Genomic DNA, 12,963 nt, shown 5'->3' on the forward strand with positions numbered 1-12,963 from the left:
TCTTTTCATGTACTTAATGATCTGTTGAACTGCTCGCAGAAAAATACTTTTCGTTGTACCTCGGTACACGTGACAATAAACAAATCCGATCCAAATCCAATCCAAGTGTGGCCAAATCCTCGGTGGTGGTTATCAGTCTACCGTAAGTCACGAGGTCGGACTGCTGGTTGGGATCCAGTGTTTCTTCTGGGTTGATCTCTCGCAGCTTGTTTCTGGATAGATTAGAAATAGAACATAGAATAGTACAGCACTTATTGCACTTTGCCCAGTGTCGATTTTGACTTGGCATTGGTTGAGATTATCCGTAGTGCAGTGAAAATTTCTCCTTTTTGAGTGGCCAACTCCACACTTTTGCAAAATAGCGTGGATGGTTGTGTGGATGGTGCTTTGCGTAGTTTCTTTCAGATGTCGCTGCAACCCACTGATCCTAGTTACATGCCTGTCCCTGGGAAAGCGACTGACAGGGGCACTGCTGGCCTAGGAGAAAGTCTGTTGTTGTTTGGATCTGCAGCATTTGGCGAAGTGATTTCACTTGCCACAGTGATTACACTGTTTTCCAAAGGTGAAACATTGTGCCCTGTTTGGAGGTTGCTGGCTGCTGCGGTTGTTGCAGAGCGCCCCCTGTACTGCACGCACTTCTGTTTCCCTGCGAAATAAACCGTGCTGTTTCCCACCTGAATTCTCTGTTCCATCTCTGAGACTGCTCGTTTAAACTGCACATTTCTAAAGCAGACTGTAAAGTCAGTTCCTTCTGTTTCAGTAGCTGTTTTTGAAGTGCATTGTTTTCTATGCCCCCTAGCAACCGATCTCTGACGAATTATAGAACATAGAACAGTACAGCACAGAACAGGCCCTTCGGCCCTCGATGTTGTGCCGAGCAAATGATCACCCTACTCAAACCCACGTATCCACCCTATACCCGTAACCCAAGAACCCCCCCCCCCCCCCCATAACCTTACCTTTTAGGACACTACGGGCAATTTAGTATGGCCAATCCACCTAACCCGCACATCTTTGGACTGTGGGAGGAAACCGGAGCACCCGGAGGAAACTCACGCACACACGGGGAGGACGTGCAGACTCCGCACAGACAGTGACCCAGCCGTTCATCAGTAAATGCTCCAAATGCACATTTTTATGTGATGCACCATCAACTGGACTCGAGTCGTGAAGTAGTTCCAAACAGCAGGTTTAATACACTAGATATGTGCCCGGCAGTAGACGTACAGAGAAAGGCCGACTGCCAGCCGGTACGGGTTCTTATACCCCGCCTCGTAGGCGGGGCTACCAGCCTCTCAGCCAATCGGTGGGGAATCACATGACTAGCCTCAGCCAATTGGCAGAGAGGCACATGACTTGCCTGGGCCAATGGGCAGCGAGTCTTCTGCACCAATGGCAGCTTGGTTCTGGGGTACCGTAATCTCCCTAGTCATACTACCACATTATGCAAAGACCTTTATGTTGTCCACATAGGACTGGATTGATTTGAATGCTTTCTGAATAGTAGAATGGAATGCGTGGCGATTTAAAATTATGTTTTATGTGAGGAGTGTTTCTGTAGGATAATTGCGGGATCCACTTTATGTTCCCCTGAATCGAGTTTAAACAATCTAAATTTCACAACCTCTGTGGGACCTGTTAAGTTCAGCTTGTATAGGCTTGTACCGTCTTGTTTTTTACAGACAGACATGATCCATTCCTGTTTGAATCTGACCCATTGTATACCACGTTCTCATCGGAGACAAGTGGGTTAATGTTTTGAAGTCTCTGTGCCATACTGCCAGCCCTGACATTGCGTAGTTCTGTGGAGGTCCGTTAAATCAACGACTGCACGAGGGACTTTCAACAAATGCGAGGTTTATTGACTAAACATACAAACTCTCATGACACACTGATTCTACCCAAGGTCCTGGGAAATCTTGCCAAGCGCCATCTCCTTGACGCCACATGACCGCCTCATCGCGTAGTCATGTGACGATCCGATCAACAGCTGGGAAAATTCACCCCAATGTTTCCGTTTTAATTTGCCCCCTTTCGAGCATAGGCCACGTTTTGATTTGATTTGATTTATTGTCACATGTACCAAAGTACTGTGAAAAGTATTTTTCTGCAGCCAAGGAACGTACACAGTAGACACAAGAATAGTCAACAGAGAACGTTGACAAATGGTACATCGACAAACAGTGATTGGTTACGGTGCGGAACAAGAGGCCAAACAAAGCAAATACACGAGGAAGAGCAGCATAGGGCGTCGTGAATAGTGTTCTTACAGGGACAGATCAGTCCGATGGGGTGTCTTTGAGGAGTATTGTAGCTGTGGGGAAGAAGCTGTTCCTATGTCTGGATGTGCGAGTCTTCAGACTTCTGTACCTTCTGCCTGATGGAAGTGTCTGGAAGAAGGCAATGCCTGGGTGGGAGGGGTCTCTGACAATGCTGTCTGCCTTCCTGAGGCAGCGAGAGGTGTATACAGAATCAATGTGGGGGTGGCAAGCTTGTGTGATGTGTTGGGCTGAGTTCACCACAGTCTGCAGTTTCTTGCAGTCTTGGACCGAGCAGTTGACATACCAGGATGTGCTCTGATTCCCCTGTTCGATCTGATCTAATCTCTTTAAAACCCCTTTAAAGCGGTGGTCATCTCATTCACAACCTTTTCTGTGAGAACGATACCTAATTTATATAATCAAGGGCGTGCATATCCCCGTGTCTTGTAATATTGCAAAATCAGGCTTACTTGTCAAGGTTCCTGGCTTCAATCCTATGCAGGATATGAGAAGATTCCAGAGCCGGTAGATATTCCAGAATATCAGTTTGTAGTCCAAACTATATTTGGTTGAGTTTTGAATAGTCAGACCACAGCGTGTAAATGCCTCTTTTGCTTTCCTTCTAGATGTAGATTGCATTGTCCACAATGAGGAATTTATGGAGTGTACATGGAACCACAGTGAAGGAAAACCAAACTACACATTGTATCACTGGTGAGTCTGCTGATCAGGTGAAGTGGCTTGCAGAGTTTCATGAATTTATTCTGCCAGGACAGATGACAGATGGTGATGACTTAGACCACTGGGATACTGAGCCGTGTGTGGCAGTAAACATCTTAAGCTACAATCTCTGCTCAGTGAATGGGGTGAAAGGTTATGGGGGGGGGGGGGGAGGCGGGAATTGGGGTTGAGGTTACAATCAGATCAGCCGTGATCTTATTGATTGACGAAGTAGACCCGAGGGGCCGAGTGGCCTCCTCCTGCTCCTAATTCAGCTGGGGATAAAGGAACTGGGCAATGGGGTTCTTGGTAATTAATCATCAAGTTACCTTTTCTTAAATTCTTTCATGGAATTTGGATGTCACTGGAAAACCAATATTTGCTGCCTATCCCTCATTGCCCATGAACTGAGTGGCTTGCTTGGCCATTTCAGAGGCCAGCACAGAATCAGCCATAATGCTGTGGGCCTGGAATCACAAGTAGGCCAGATCAGGTAAGCACAGCGGATTGCCTCCCCAAATGGACAATGGTGAATTCGATGTGTTTTTACCACAATCCATGATGGTTTTGCAGTTAAGATTACTGAGACCAGCTTTCAATTACAAATGGATTAATTGAATTTAAATTTCACCAGCTGTTGTAGTGGGATTTGAACCCGTGTTCCCAAAGGCATTAACCCGGGCCTCTGGATTACTAGTCCAGTGACGTTACCACTACATCACCATCCCTCCATCGAAATAAGTAAAAGAAAACATCAGTCTAAGATAATCAAAAAAAAACATAAGAAATGGGAGAAGGAATAGGCCATTCAGCCCTCAAGTCTGCTCGGCCATCCAATAAGGTCATGGCTGAACTGTGGCTTCAATTACACGTTCTTACTCTGTCCCATATGCCTTATTCCTTGATTTCCTGTAATATATATAGATCACTGTCTTGAATATACTCAGCTCTCCAGGATAACAAATTACAAAGCCTCTGAATGACTAATGATTTCCTCCTTTCAGTCCTAAATGAGCATCTCCTTATCTTAAGACCATATCCTCGAGTTCAACTCTCCAGCGGGGAGGGTGGGAGGGGACAGCGGGCAAACAGGCAGCGTAGACCCTGTCAAGGCTTCTGCAAAGTTTATACATTTCAATGATTCCAGAAGATACAGACTCATTCATGTAAAGGGCTGTTTAGCACAGGGCTAAATCGCTGGTTTTGAAAGCAGACCCAGGCAGGCCAGCAGCACGATTCAATTCCCGTAACAACCTCCCCGAACAGGCGCCGGAATGTGGCGACTAGGGGCTTTTCACAGTAACTCCATTTGAAGCCTACTACATTTCATTCTAATCAATCTCTCCTCAAAAACTTAGCCTTCACATCCCAGAGACCCATCTAGTAAATGTCTGTTGCAACATCTCCCTGGCAAGTATATCCTTTCTTAGGTAAGGAGACCAAAATTGTAGACAGCATTTCGTATGCGGTCTTACCAAAACCCTACATAGTTCAGCACGACTTCTTTACTCTATACTCTATCATCACTGCATATCCTTCTACCCACACCAAACCACCAAACACCCCTCTGCAATAAATTTCTCTTTCTATTATCTTGCTGAACCAGCACGGCTTCTGTAACTTTTGTGTACAAATATATTCTGCTTTCCCATTCTTAAGGTTACACCTCACCACATTGCGCCAAATGTTTGGACCCGCGTCGGGAACACAGAATTAGAAGTTTCCCGGCTCCGTAAACACAGCTCAAGAGAAACTGCTCCGATCCACCGGATTTTCATTCCAGAGAGTGGGTAGATGCTAAGTAGTGTCGGGCTTGCTAACCCTGGAAATAGACAATGCAAAAGCAGCCATAGGGTATGCTGATTGGGGAGGTGGGCTGTTTAAAAGGCCTTGGGACTATGTGACAGTTGTAATAAAAACAGTAAAACATGTAACAGCCCTCGCCCTTCACATTCCCCACCCCACACACTTTCCATTCCCCAGCCTTGGCCAGCTCATGCCACCTCATGCCATCACCCATTCTCCATGGTTCTTCATACCCTACCCTCCATCCCAACCTAAGTCCCATCTCCACCCATGGCCTTCTAATGCCCCCATGTCAACCTAATGCCAACTCACACCAACCTGATCACCCCCTTGCCCTTTATTTCCCCTATGCCAACTTAGTGCCAACTTATGTCAACCCATGACCCAACCATTCCCATGGCCTTTTATAACCCCTATGCCAAATTAGTGTCAACTCATGTCAACCCATGCCCCCACCCACCACCTTACACCCTCTATGCCAACTCATCTAGAATCCACCTGCAATGATCTCAGGCGCCATGATGAAACTAACTGAATAAGGTTCTAATTATCTATTGCAGACTGAATTAAAATGAACACTCATTGATAAAAACGTATTTAATCCATTTAAATCCCTTCAAATGCTTAATTACTTATGAAAACAAACATTAGTATTCATAGCCACACACCAAAGACAGCTGATCGCTTTATGATCACTTGGAATATCAATAAAACTGTGAACTTATCAACCCTCACTATGATAATGATAGGTTGTAGAAGCATTCAAGCAGCACTTGCCCTATAAGATAACTCTTGGACTTATGTCAACAAACAGCTAGTAAATTTGATGGCACGATTATTTTCAACTGCCGAATTGTTTTTTTTATTTCAAGAAGGCTAACGATTATGGGAATTTAAATGACTCGACAGCTTGACATCATCCATCTTTTATGCACATTCATGTCTCCTCTTAACAATCCAAAAGGTGTACCCGATCTCTCTAAAAAGCGACATTCCCTCTTCCAAAGGATGAGCAACTTTTTATTAAAATCCTCGGCTATGTATTCTTGTTGAATTGTGGATCCCTGATGTTAGTGATAATCACACTTTAAGCTTGGAACGATGAAAGTTTTTTATGTTTAATATTTGGCATGCTTTCTTGTACAAAAGAAAGACTGGTTTGAATATGACTCTCCAGTACAGTTGTGAGCATGCGGTCCTCTGAAATGAAAATCGCTTATTGTCATAAGTAGGCTTCAGATGAAGTTACTGTGAAAAGACCCTAGTCGCCACATTCCGGCGCCTGTTCGGGGAGGCTGGTGCGGGAATTGAACCCACGCTGCTGGCCTGCCTTGGTCTGCTTTAAAAGCCAGCTATTTAGCCCAGTGTGCTAAACCAGCCCCTAACACTTGGAACAATTACATTTAATTGTTACCAGCTCTTCACAGATGTTTAGAGATAATTACATAATATATGACAATCTATAGCATCCTCTTTGATCTTAAAGAGGTCTCAGACTTGAATCCATTACATTGCATGCAGAGGCATCTTTCTGACACAACTGTGTTACTTATTCACAGTTTCAATTTACAGTCTACTACATTCCCTATGGTGCTGAAGACCCAGGTTCGATCCCGGCCCCGTGTCTGCATGGGTCTCACCCCCACAACCCGAAGATGTGCAGGGTAGGTGGATTGGACACACTAAATTGCCCCTTAATTGGAAAAAAAAAATTGGGTACTCTAAATTTATTTTTAAAAGAAAAAAGAATACTACATTCCAAGAACTTTGAGAGTTTTTTATTACTTTGTAACCAGATCAGTATTGTTTCAGCTGAACATTTGAATTCTTATGGTTAGTTATTTGGATTGTTTACAAAAACCTGACTAAATATATATTTTCCAGCCAACTTTGCCCACACGCAAAATATTTATCTGCCACAAAATGCAGACTGCACTTTTTAAATGGAGGGCAATGATAGAATGGTTATTAATAATAAATTTCAGCATTCGGATTCTACCTTCAAAGGACGTCTGACATTTTCATTTGGTTCCTGTTGCAATTTCACAACCACAGAATCACAGAATAATTACAGTGCAGATGGAGGCCATTTGGCCCATCATATTGGCACTGGCTCTCCAAATAAGCAATTCACCTCAGCCATTCTCCCCATCATCCTGCACAATCTTCCCCTTCTAATAACAGTCTAATTCCCTGATGAATGCCTCAATTGAATCCCCCTCCACCACGCTCTCAGGCATTATATTCCAGACCTCTCATATCACTTTTGCTTCTTTTGCAAATTACTTAAATTTTTAAAATTTTATTAATCTTTAGTGTCACAAGTGTCACTTACATTAACACTGCAATTAAGTTACTGTGAAATTACTTTGGGTTGTTGGGGCTGATGGACTATCAATTGCGACGAGACGAGAGTAGAGTGTAATTGAGGCTTTATTAAGCAGAAATGTGTAGCCTCCCGCAGCTGCTGCTGAAATGGCTGCAGCTCGGTGAGCACACACATTTATACTCCGCCTACTGGGCCGAGCCAGCAGGCAGGCATCTACCCCCGTACCTGTAGTACAGGAGCCTTACTGTATTACATCTCATATGTGATATATATACAACAGTGGTGACTACCACATTCACCCCCTGTTAAAAAAGAGTCCAGGTGGAAAACTATTTACATGCATTTTAAGTTAAACATTTTGGGGAAGGTTCACAAATTCAGCTGATCGGGTGGCTTGATGCTCCGTTGTAAGCGCCGCAGTCCCGGTGGCGATGCAGGCATTGGCTCGGTCGCCAGTGACTCCGGGATCATGCAGATATCAGCTTCATCCCCGGGGGGGGGGGGGGGGGGGGGGGGGGACCAAGGGGAGGACGGATCGTCCTGGAGTGGGGGCTGTGGTGAGGCGCTGGTGGGAGGAAGGGTGGCGCCGGAGCAGAGGGGGGTGGGGTGGAGTCCCAGCTGGTGCCAGGTCCCTGAATGAGACTGTTCCTTGAATAAATGAGGATCCCCGATTACTGTGGATGTAGGTGGGGAAACCGAACAGGGCAAAGATGGTGTTGAGTGCTTTGATGACGGTCGCATGGGACGGCGAAGGGGAATCTGGAGTATTCGTCGATCAAGTACGTGTTTCGGTCGGTGGAGGGGAGGGGCCCTTTGAAATCCACGCTGAGGTGTTCAAAGGGGCGGGAGGCCTTCACTAGATGAACGTGGTCTGACCGTTAGAAGTGCGGTTTGCACTCCGCGCAGACCTGGCAGTCTCTGGTGATAGCCCTGACCTCCTCAATGGAGTAGGGCAGATTGTGGGCCTTTATGAAGTGAAAGAACCGGATGACCCCTGGGTTCCAGAGAGCGTAGCGTAGGGTCTGGAGTCGGTACACTTGTGCGCTGGCACATGTCCCTCGGGAAAAGGCATCGGGGGTCTCGTTGAGCTTACCGGGGCGATACAAATCTCATAGTTGTAGGTAGAGAGCTCGATCCTCTACCTTCAGATTTTATCATTTTTGATCTTGCCCCGCTGTGTGTTATTGAACGTGAAGGCAACCGACCGTTGGTCAGTGAGGAGAGTGAATCTCCTGCCAGCCAGGTAATGCATCCAATGCCACACAGCTTCTACGATGGCTTGGGCCTCCTTCTCGATGGAGGAGTGCCGAATTTCGGAGGCATGGAGGGTGCGTGAAAATAATGCCATGGGCCTGCCTGACTGGTTGAGTGTGGTGGCCAGAGCGACGTCTGATGCATCGCTCTCGACTTGGAAGGGGAGTGTCTAGTCGACCGCGTGCATCGCGGCCTTGGTGATATCGGCCTTGATACGGTTGAAGGCCTGGTGAGCCTCGGCCATCAGGGGGAAAACTGTGGAGTGAATGAGTGGGCGGGCCTTGTCCGCATACTTAGGGACCCACTGGGCATATTCTTGGGGCAGTGGGGGAGGGGGAGGGGGAGTTCCATGAGGGGGTGCAAGCAATCGGAGTCGTGCCCTAGAACTCCATTTTGCACCATAAAGCCGAGGATGGCTAAGCGGTTAGTGCTGAACACACACTTCTACTTGTTGTACGTTAGGTTAAGGAGTTTGGTGGTGAGGAGGAATTTGGAAAGGTTAGCGTCGTGGTCCTGCTGGTCGTGGCCACAGATGGCGACGTCATCCAGGTATGGGAAGGTGGCCTGCAGTCCTTACCGGTCAACCATTCGGTCCATCTCCCGTTGGAAGACCAAGACCCCATTAGTGAGGCCAAAGGGACCCCTAAGGAAGTGGTAAAGGCGGCCGTCCGCTTCAAACGCAGTGTACGAGCGGTCCGCCTTGCCAATGGGGAGCTGGTGGTAGGCAGATTTCAGGTCCACTGTCGAGAAGACCCAGTACTGTGCAATCTGATTGACCATATCAGATATGTATGGGAGCGGGTACGCGACGAGCTGCATGTACCGATTGATGGTCTGACAGTAGTCAATGACCATCCTGTGTTTCTCCCCAGTTTTCACAACTACCACTTGGGCTCTCCAGGGGCTGTTGCTGGCCTCGATGATGCCTTCCCGCAGCAGCCGCTGGACCTCAGGCCTGATGAAGGTCCTTTCCTGGGCACTGTACCGTCTGCTCCTGGTGACCATGGGTTTGCAATCCAGGGTGAGGTTTGCAAACGGAGACGTCAGGTCGACCTTAAGGGGCGTGAGACCACAAACAGCAAAGGGTGGTAGGGGCCCGCCGAACTTCAGAGTTAGACTTTGGAGGTTGCACTGGAAGTCCAGGCTGAATAGCAAGGCAGCGCAGAGGTTGGGGAGGATGTAGAACCGGAAGTCGCTGAACTCTATGCCCTGGTGTAGAGGGTGGTGGTGCAATACCTCCGGATCTTCATGGAGTGGGATCCGGAGGCCAGAGAGATTCGTTGTGTGATGGGGTGTACCGTGAGGAAGCAGCGCCTTACCGTATCGGGGTGGATGAAGCTCTCGTGCTCCCGGAGACAAGAAGGCATGATGTCTTATGCCCATTGACTGTTACCGTTGTCGACGCGGTTGTGAGGTTGTGCGGCCGGGACAGGTCGATCGTGATGGAGGCGAGCTGTAGCTGGTGTTGGAAGGCTCCTGGCTGGTCGGCGGTGGTTAAGCGGCCCGATGAGGTGCCCGATGAGCAGGGGTCCTGAGGCGGCGAAGATGGCGGCGGCCATGGGGCGCACGTGGAGGGCGGCGTTAAAGATGGCAGTGCCCACGGGCCGCACAAAGCCTGATGGGGGGAAGATGGCTGCACCCATGGACCGCATTTTCACAGTAACGTCATTGAAGCCTACTCGTGACAATAAGCAATTTTCATTTTCATGTGTCCTGAGGCAAGCAAGATGGCGGTGCCCACGGGCCGCATGTGGGTTGCGGGGGGGGGGGGGGGGGGGGGGGGGGGGAGAATGGCGGCACCCACGGGTCGCATGTGGGGGGTGTTGGAACAATGGGCCTGGTTACAGTGGCGATCGAGCGGGCCTGGCACACAGCAGCAAAATGTCCTTTCTTCCCACAGGCCTTGCAGAATGCACTCTGCGCCGGGCAGCACTGCCGGGGGTGCTTTGTCTGTCTGTAGAAGTAGCGCTTGGGTCCCCCGGGGTTGGCTGGCTGCTGAGCGGCGCAGGCTTAGGGTTGGCTGGGGGCGGTCGCTGGTGGGGTCCACGATGGGGTGTTCGCTGGTGGGGTCCACGATGTGCAGGAGGGGGCGCCGTACGGTCTGGGGCGTACACTTGTACATTACGGGAGGCGACTGTTAGTGAGATCGCGAGTTTCTTGGTCGCCTCGAGGTCAAGGGTAACCCCTTCTAAGAGGCGCTGGCGGATGTACACCGACCCTATGCCCGTAACAAAAGCGTCCCTGATTAGGATTTCGGAATGTTCAATGGCCGAAACGGCCTGGTAATAGCAGCCCCTCGCCAGGGCAAGCAGGGCACACCAGAAATCTTCCACAGACTCACCGGGGAGCTGATGCTGGGTAGACAGGAGGTGCATGGCATAGAGTTTGTTGGTCTGCTGAGTGTAGTTCTCTTTCAGCAGCGCCATGGCCTCAGGGTAGGTAGGTGCATCCCGGATGAGGGGAAGGATATTGGAGCTCAACCGTGTGTACAGGATCTGGAGTTTCTGTGCTTCTGAGGGTTGTTCAGTTGCAGATCCGATGTAGGCTTCAAAGGAAGCTAGCCAATGGGCGAAGGCTGACGTGGCGTTGTCTGCTTGAGGGTGCAGCTGCAGGCGATCTGGCTTGACGTGGAGGTCCATCGTTGTAAAATCTCTGCTTAATAAATTGATGCACTATCAATTACGACGAGACGAGAGTAGAGAGTAATCGAGGCTTTATTACACAGAGATGTGTAGCCTCCTGCAGCTGCTGCCAAAATGGCTGCAGCTTGGTGAGCCCACACATTTATACTCCGCCGACTGGGCGGAGCCAGCAGGCAGGGATCTACCCCCGTACCTGTAGTGCAGGAGCCTTACCGTATTACATCTCGTATGTCATATATACAACAGTGGTGACTACCACAGGGGAAAAACCCATGCAAACACGGGGAGAATGTGCAAACTCCACACGGACAGTGACCCAGAGCCGGGATCGAACCTGGGACCTCGGCGCCGTGAGACTGCAGTGCTACCACTGCACCACCGTGCTGCCCTGTGTAGTTTAATAGTTAGAGAGAATATTTATTAATTTACTGCAGTATTATTAGTTCATTATCTGGTATTTAGTAAAGAGTGCAAACCTAATCAAGTTTAGAAGCGTACAATGAATTTGTTTTGATTCAAACTTCTTGGGCGGGATTCTTCCCTCCCCGGCGGGGCGGGCCGTACCGGCGCCGAGGAGTGGCGTGAACCACTCCGGAATCCCCCGCACCTTCAGGGGCTAGGCCGGCGCTGCCGGGTTTGGCGTCACGCCAGTCGGCGCCGAAGGGCCTACGCAGGCCGGCGCGAGTTGGCGCATGAGCGGCAGTGCCAGCGTGTACAGGCATCATCACAGCGCATGCGCAGGGGGGTTATTGTCCGTGCCAGTCATGGCGGACCATTACAGCGGCTGGCATGGAGGGAAAAAGTGCCCCCACGGCACAGGCCCGCTCGCGGATTGGTGGGCCCCAATCGCGGGCCAGGCCACCATGGGGGCACCTCCCGGGGCCAGGTCCCCACGCCCCCACGCCCCCCCCCCCCCCCGCCCCCCGAGGACTCCGCTGGCCGCCCACAGAGCCAGGTCCCAGTACGAACCTGGTTTGATTTACACCAGTAGGACCGGCCGAAAACTGGCGGCTACTCAGCCCATCGCGGAGTCGAGAATCGCTGGGGGGGGGGGGGCGCTGCCAAAAGCCCCCGACCGACGCGACGCGATTCCTGCACCCGCCGGAGAATCCGGCAGCTGGCGTCGGTGCGGCGGGGCGGGATTCACGCCGCCCCCCGGCGATTCTCCGGCCCGGCAGGGGGTCGGAGAACCCGCCCCTTATTTTTTTATTCTTTGTCAACACTAATATATCAGGCTAGCTTGGAGGATAAGGCAAGGAATATAAAACTACACTACACTCCTCACAGTTCACAATGCTTCCAAGCTTTGCATCATCTGCAAATTTGGAAATTGTTTACTGTACAACAAAGTCTAGGTCATTAATATATAGCAGTAAAAGCAAAGGTCTCAACACTGACCCCTGAAAAACTCCACTACAAATGTTCCTCAGCTGGAAAAAAATCGTGCATCATCCACTACTCGCTGTTTCCTGTCACTCAGCCAATTTTGCTTCCTTGCTGTTTCTTTCTCTTTTCTTCCATGACCTGTAACTTTGCTGTTGTGTGGCACTGCATTGAATGCTTTTAGGAAGTCCGTTTACATATTTGAAGTCCTGATGTGAAAATTCCCTAGCGTATAAGCCAATAAAAATGATTACTTTTAAAAGAACTAGAAGTGGTTACACAGGTGAATAAAGCCAAAACAAAATGCAAACAAAGTTTTGTGGTCCCTTTCTAGGGGGTTCAAATTAAAAAGCAGGGAAATCATGTTAAATTTGTACAGGACCTGGGTCAGACATAGAGTACTGTGCACAGCTCTGGTCTCCACATTATAAAAAGGACAGAGAGGCCTTAGTGAAGAGGATTCACAGACCAGAATCTTATGTCGCTGCTACGGGTACATGCCCTACTCGCATAAAATCGCGCAAGAGCATGCCATTGTGCCCTTGTTCAATGTTATAGTCGGTGGACG

At 49.2% G+C, this 12,963-nt stretch overlaps 1 protein-coding gene across 4 annotated transcripts in view; it reads left to right on the forward strand.

The window, feature by feature from the left end:
- The window catches only part of LOC119952105 (cytokine receptor common subunit gamma-like), a 67,941-nt gene that overhangs the window by 20,539 nt on the left and 34,439 nt on the right, over positions 1-12,963 (forward strand). For all 4 annotated transcript variants that reach the window (XR_005457765.1, XM_038775669.1, XM_038775667.1 and 1 more), the window contains exon 2: positions 2,888-2,975. Coding sequence is in view for 3 of the 4 variants with exons in the window: in XM_038775669.1 (XP_038631597.1) it covers positions 2,888-2,975 (88 nt within the window). In the remaining variant the exon portion in view is untranslated. The remainder of the gene's footprint in view (positions 1-2,887; positions 2,976-12,963) is intronic.

Source organism: Scyliorhinus canicula, chromosome 17, assembly GCF_902713615.1.
Source record: "Scyliorhinus canicula chromosome 17, sScyCan1.1, whole genome shotgun sequence".
NCBI classification, from domain to species: domain Eukaryota; kingdom Metazoa; phylum Chordata; class Chondrichthyes; order Carcharhiniformes; family Scyliorhinidae; genus Scyliorhinus; species Scyliorhinus canicula.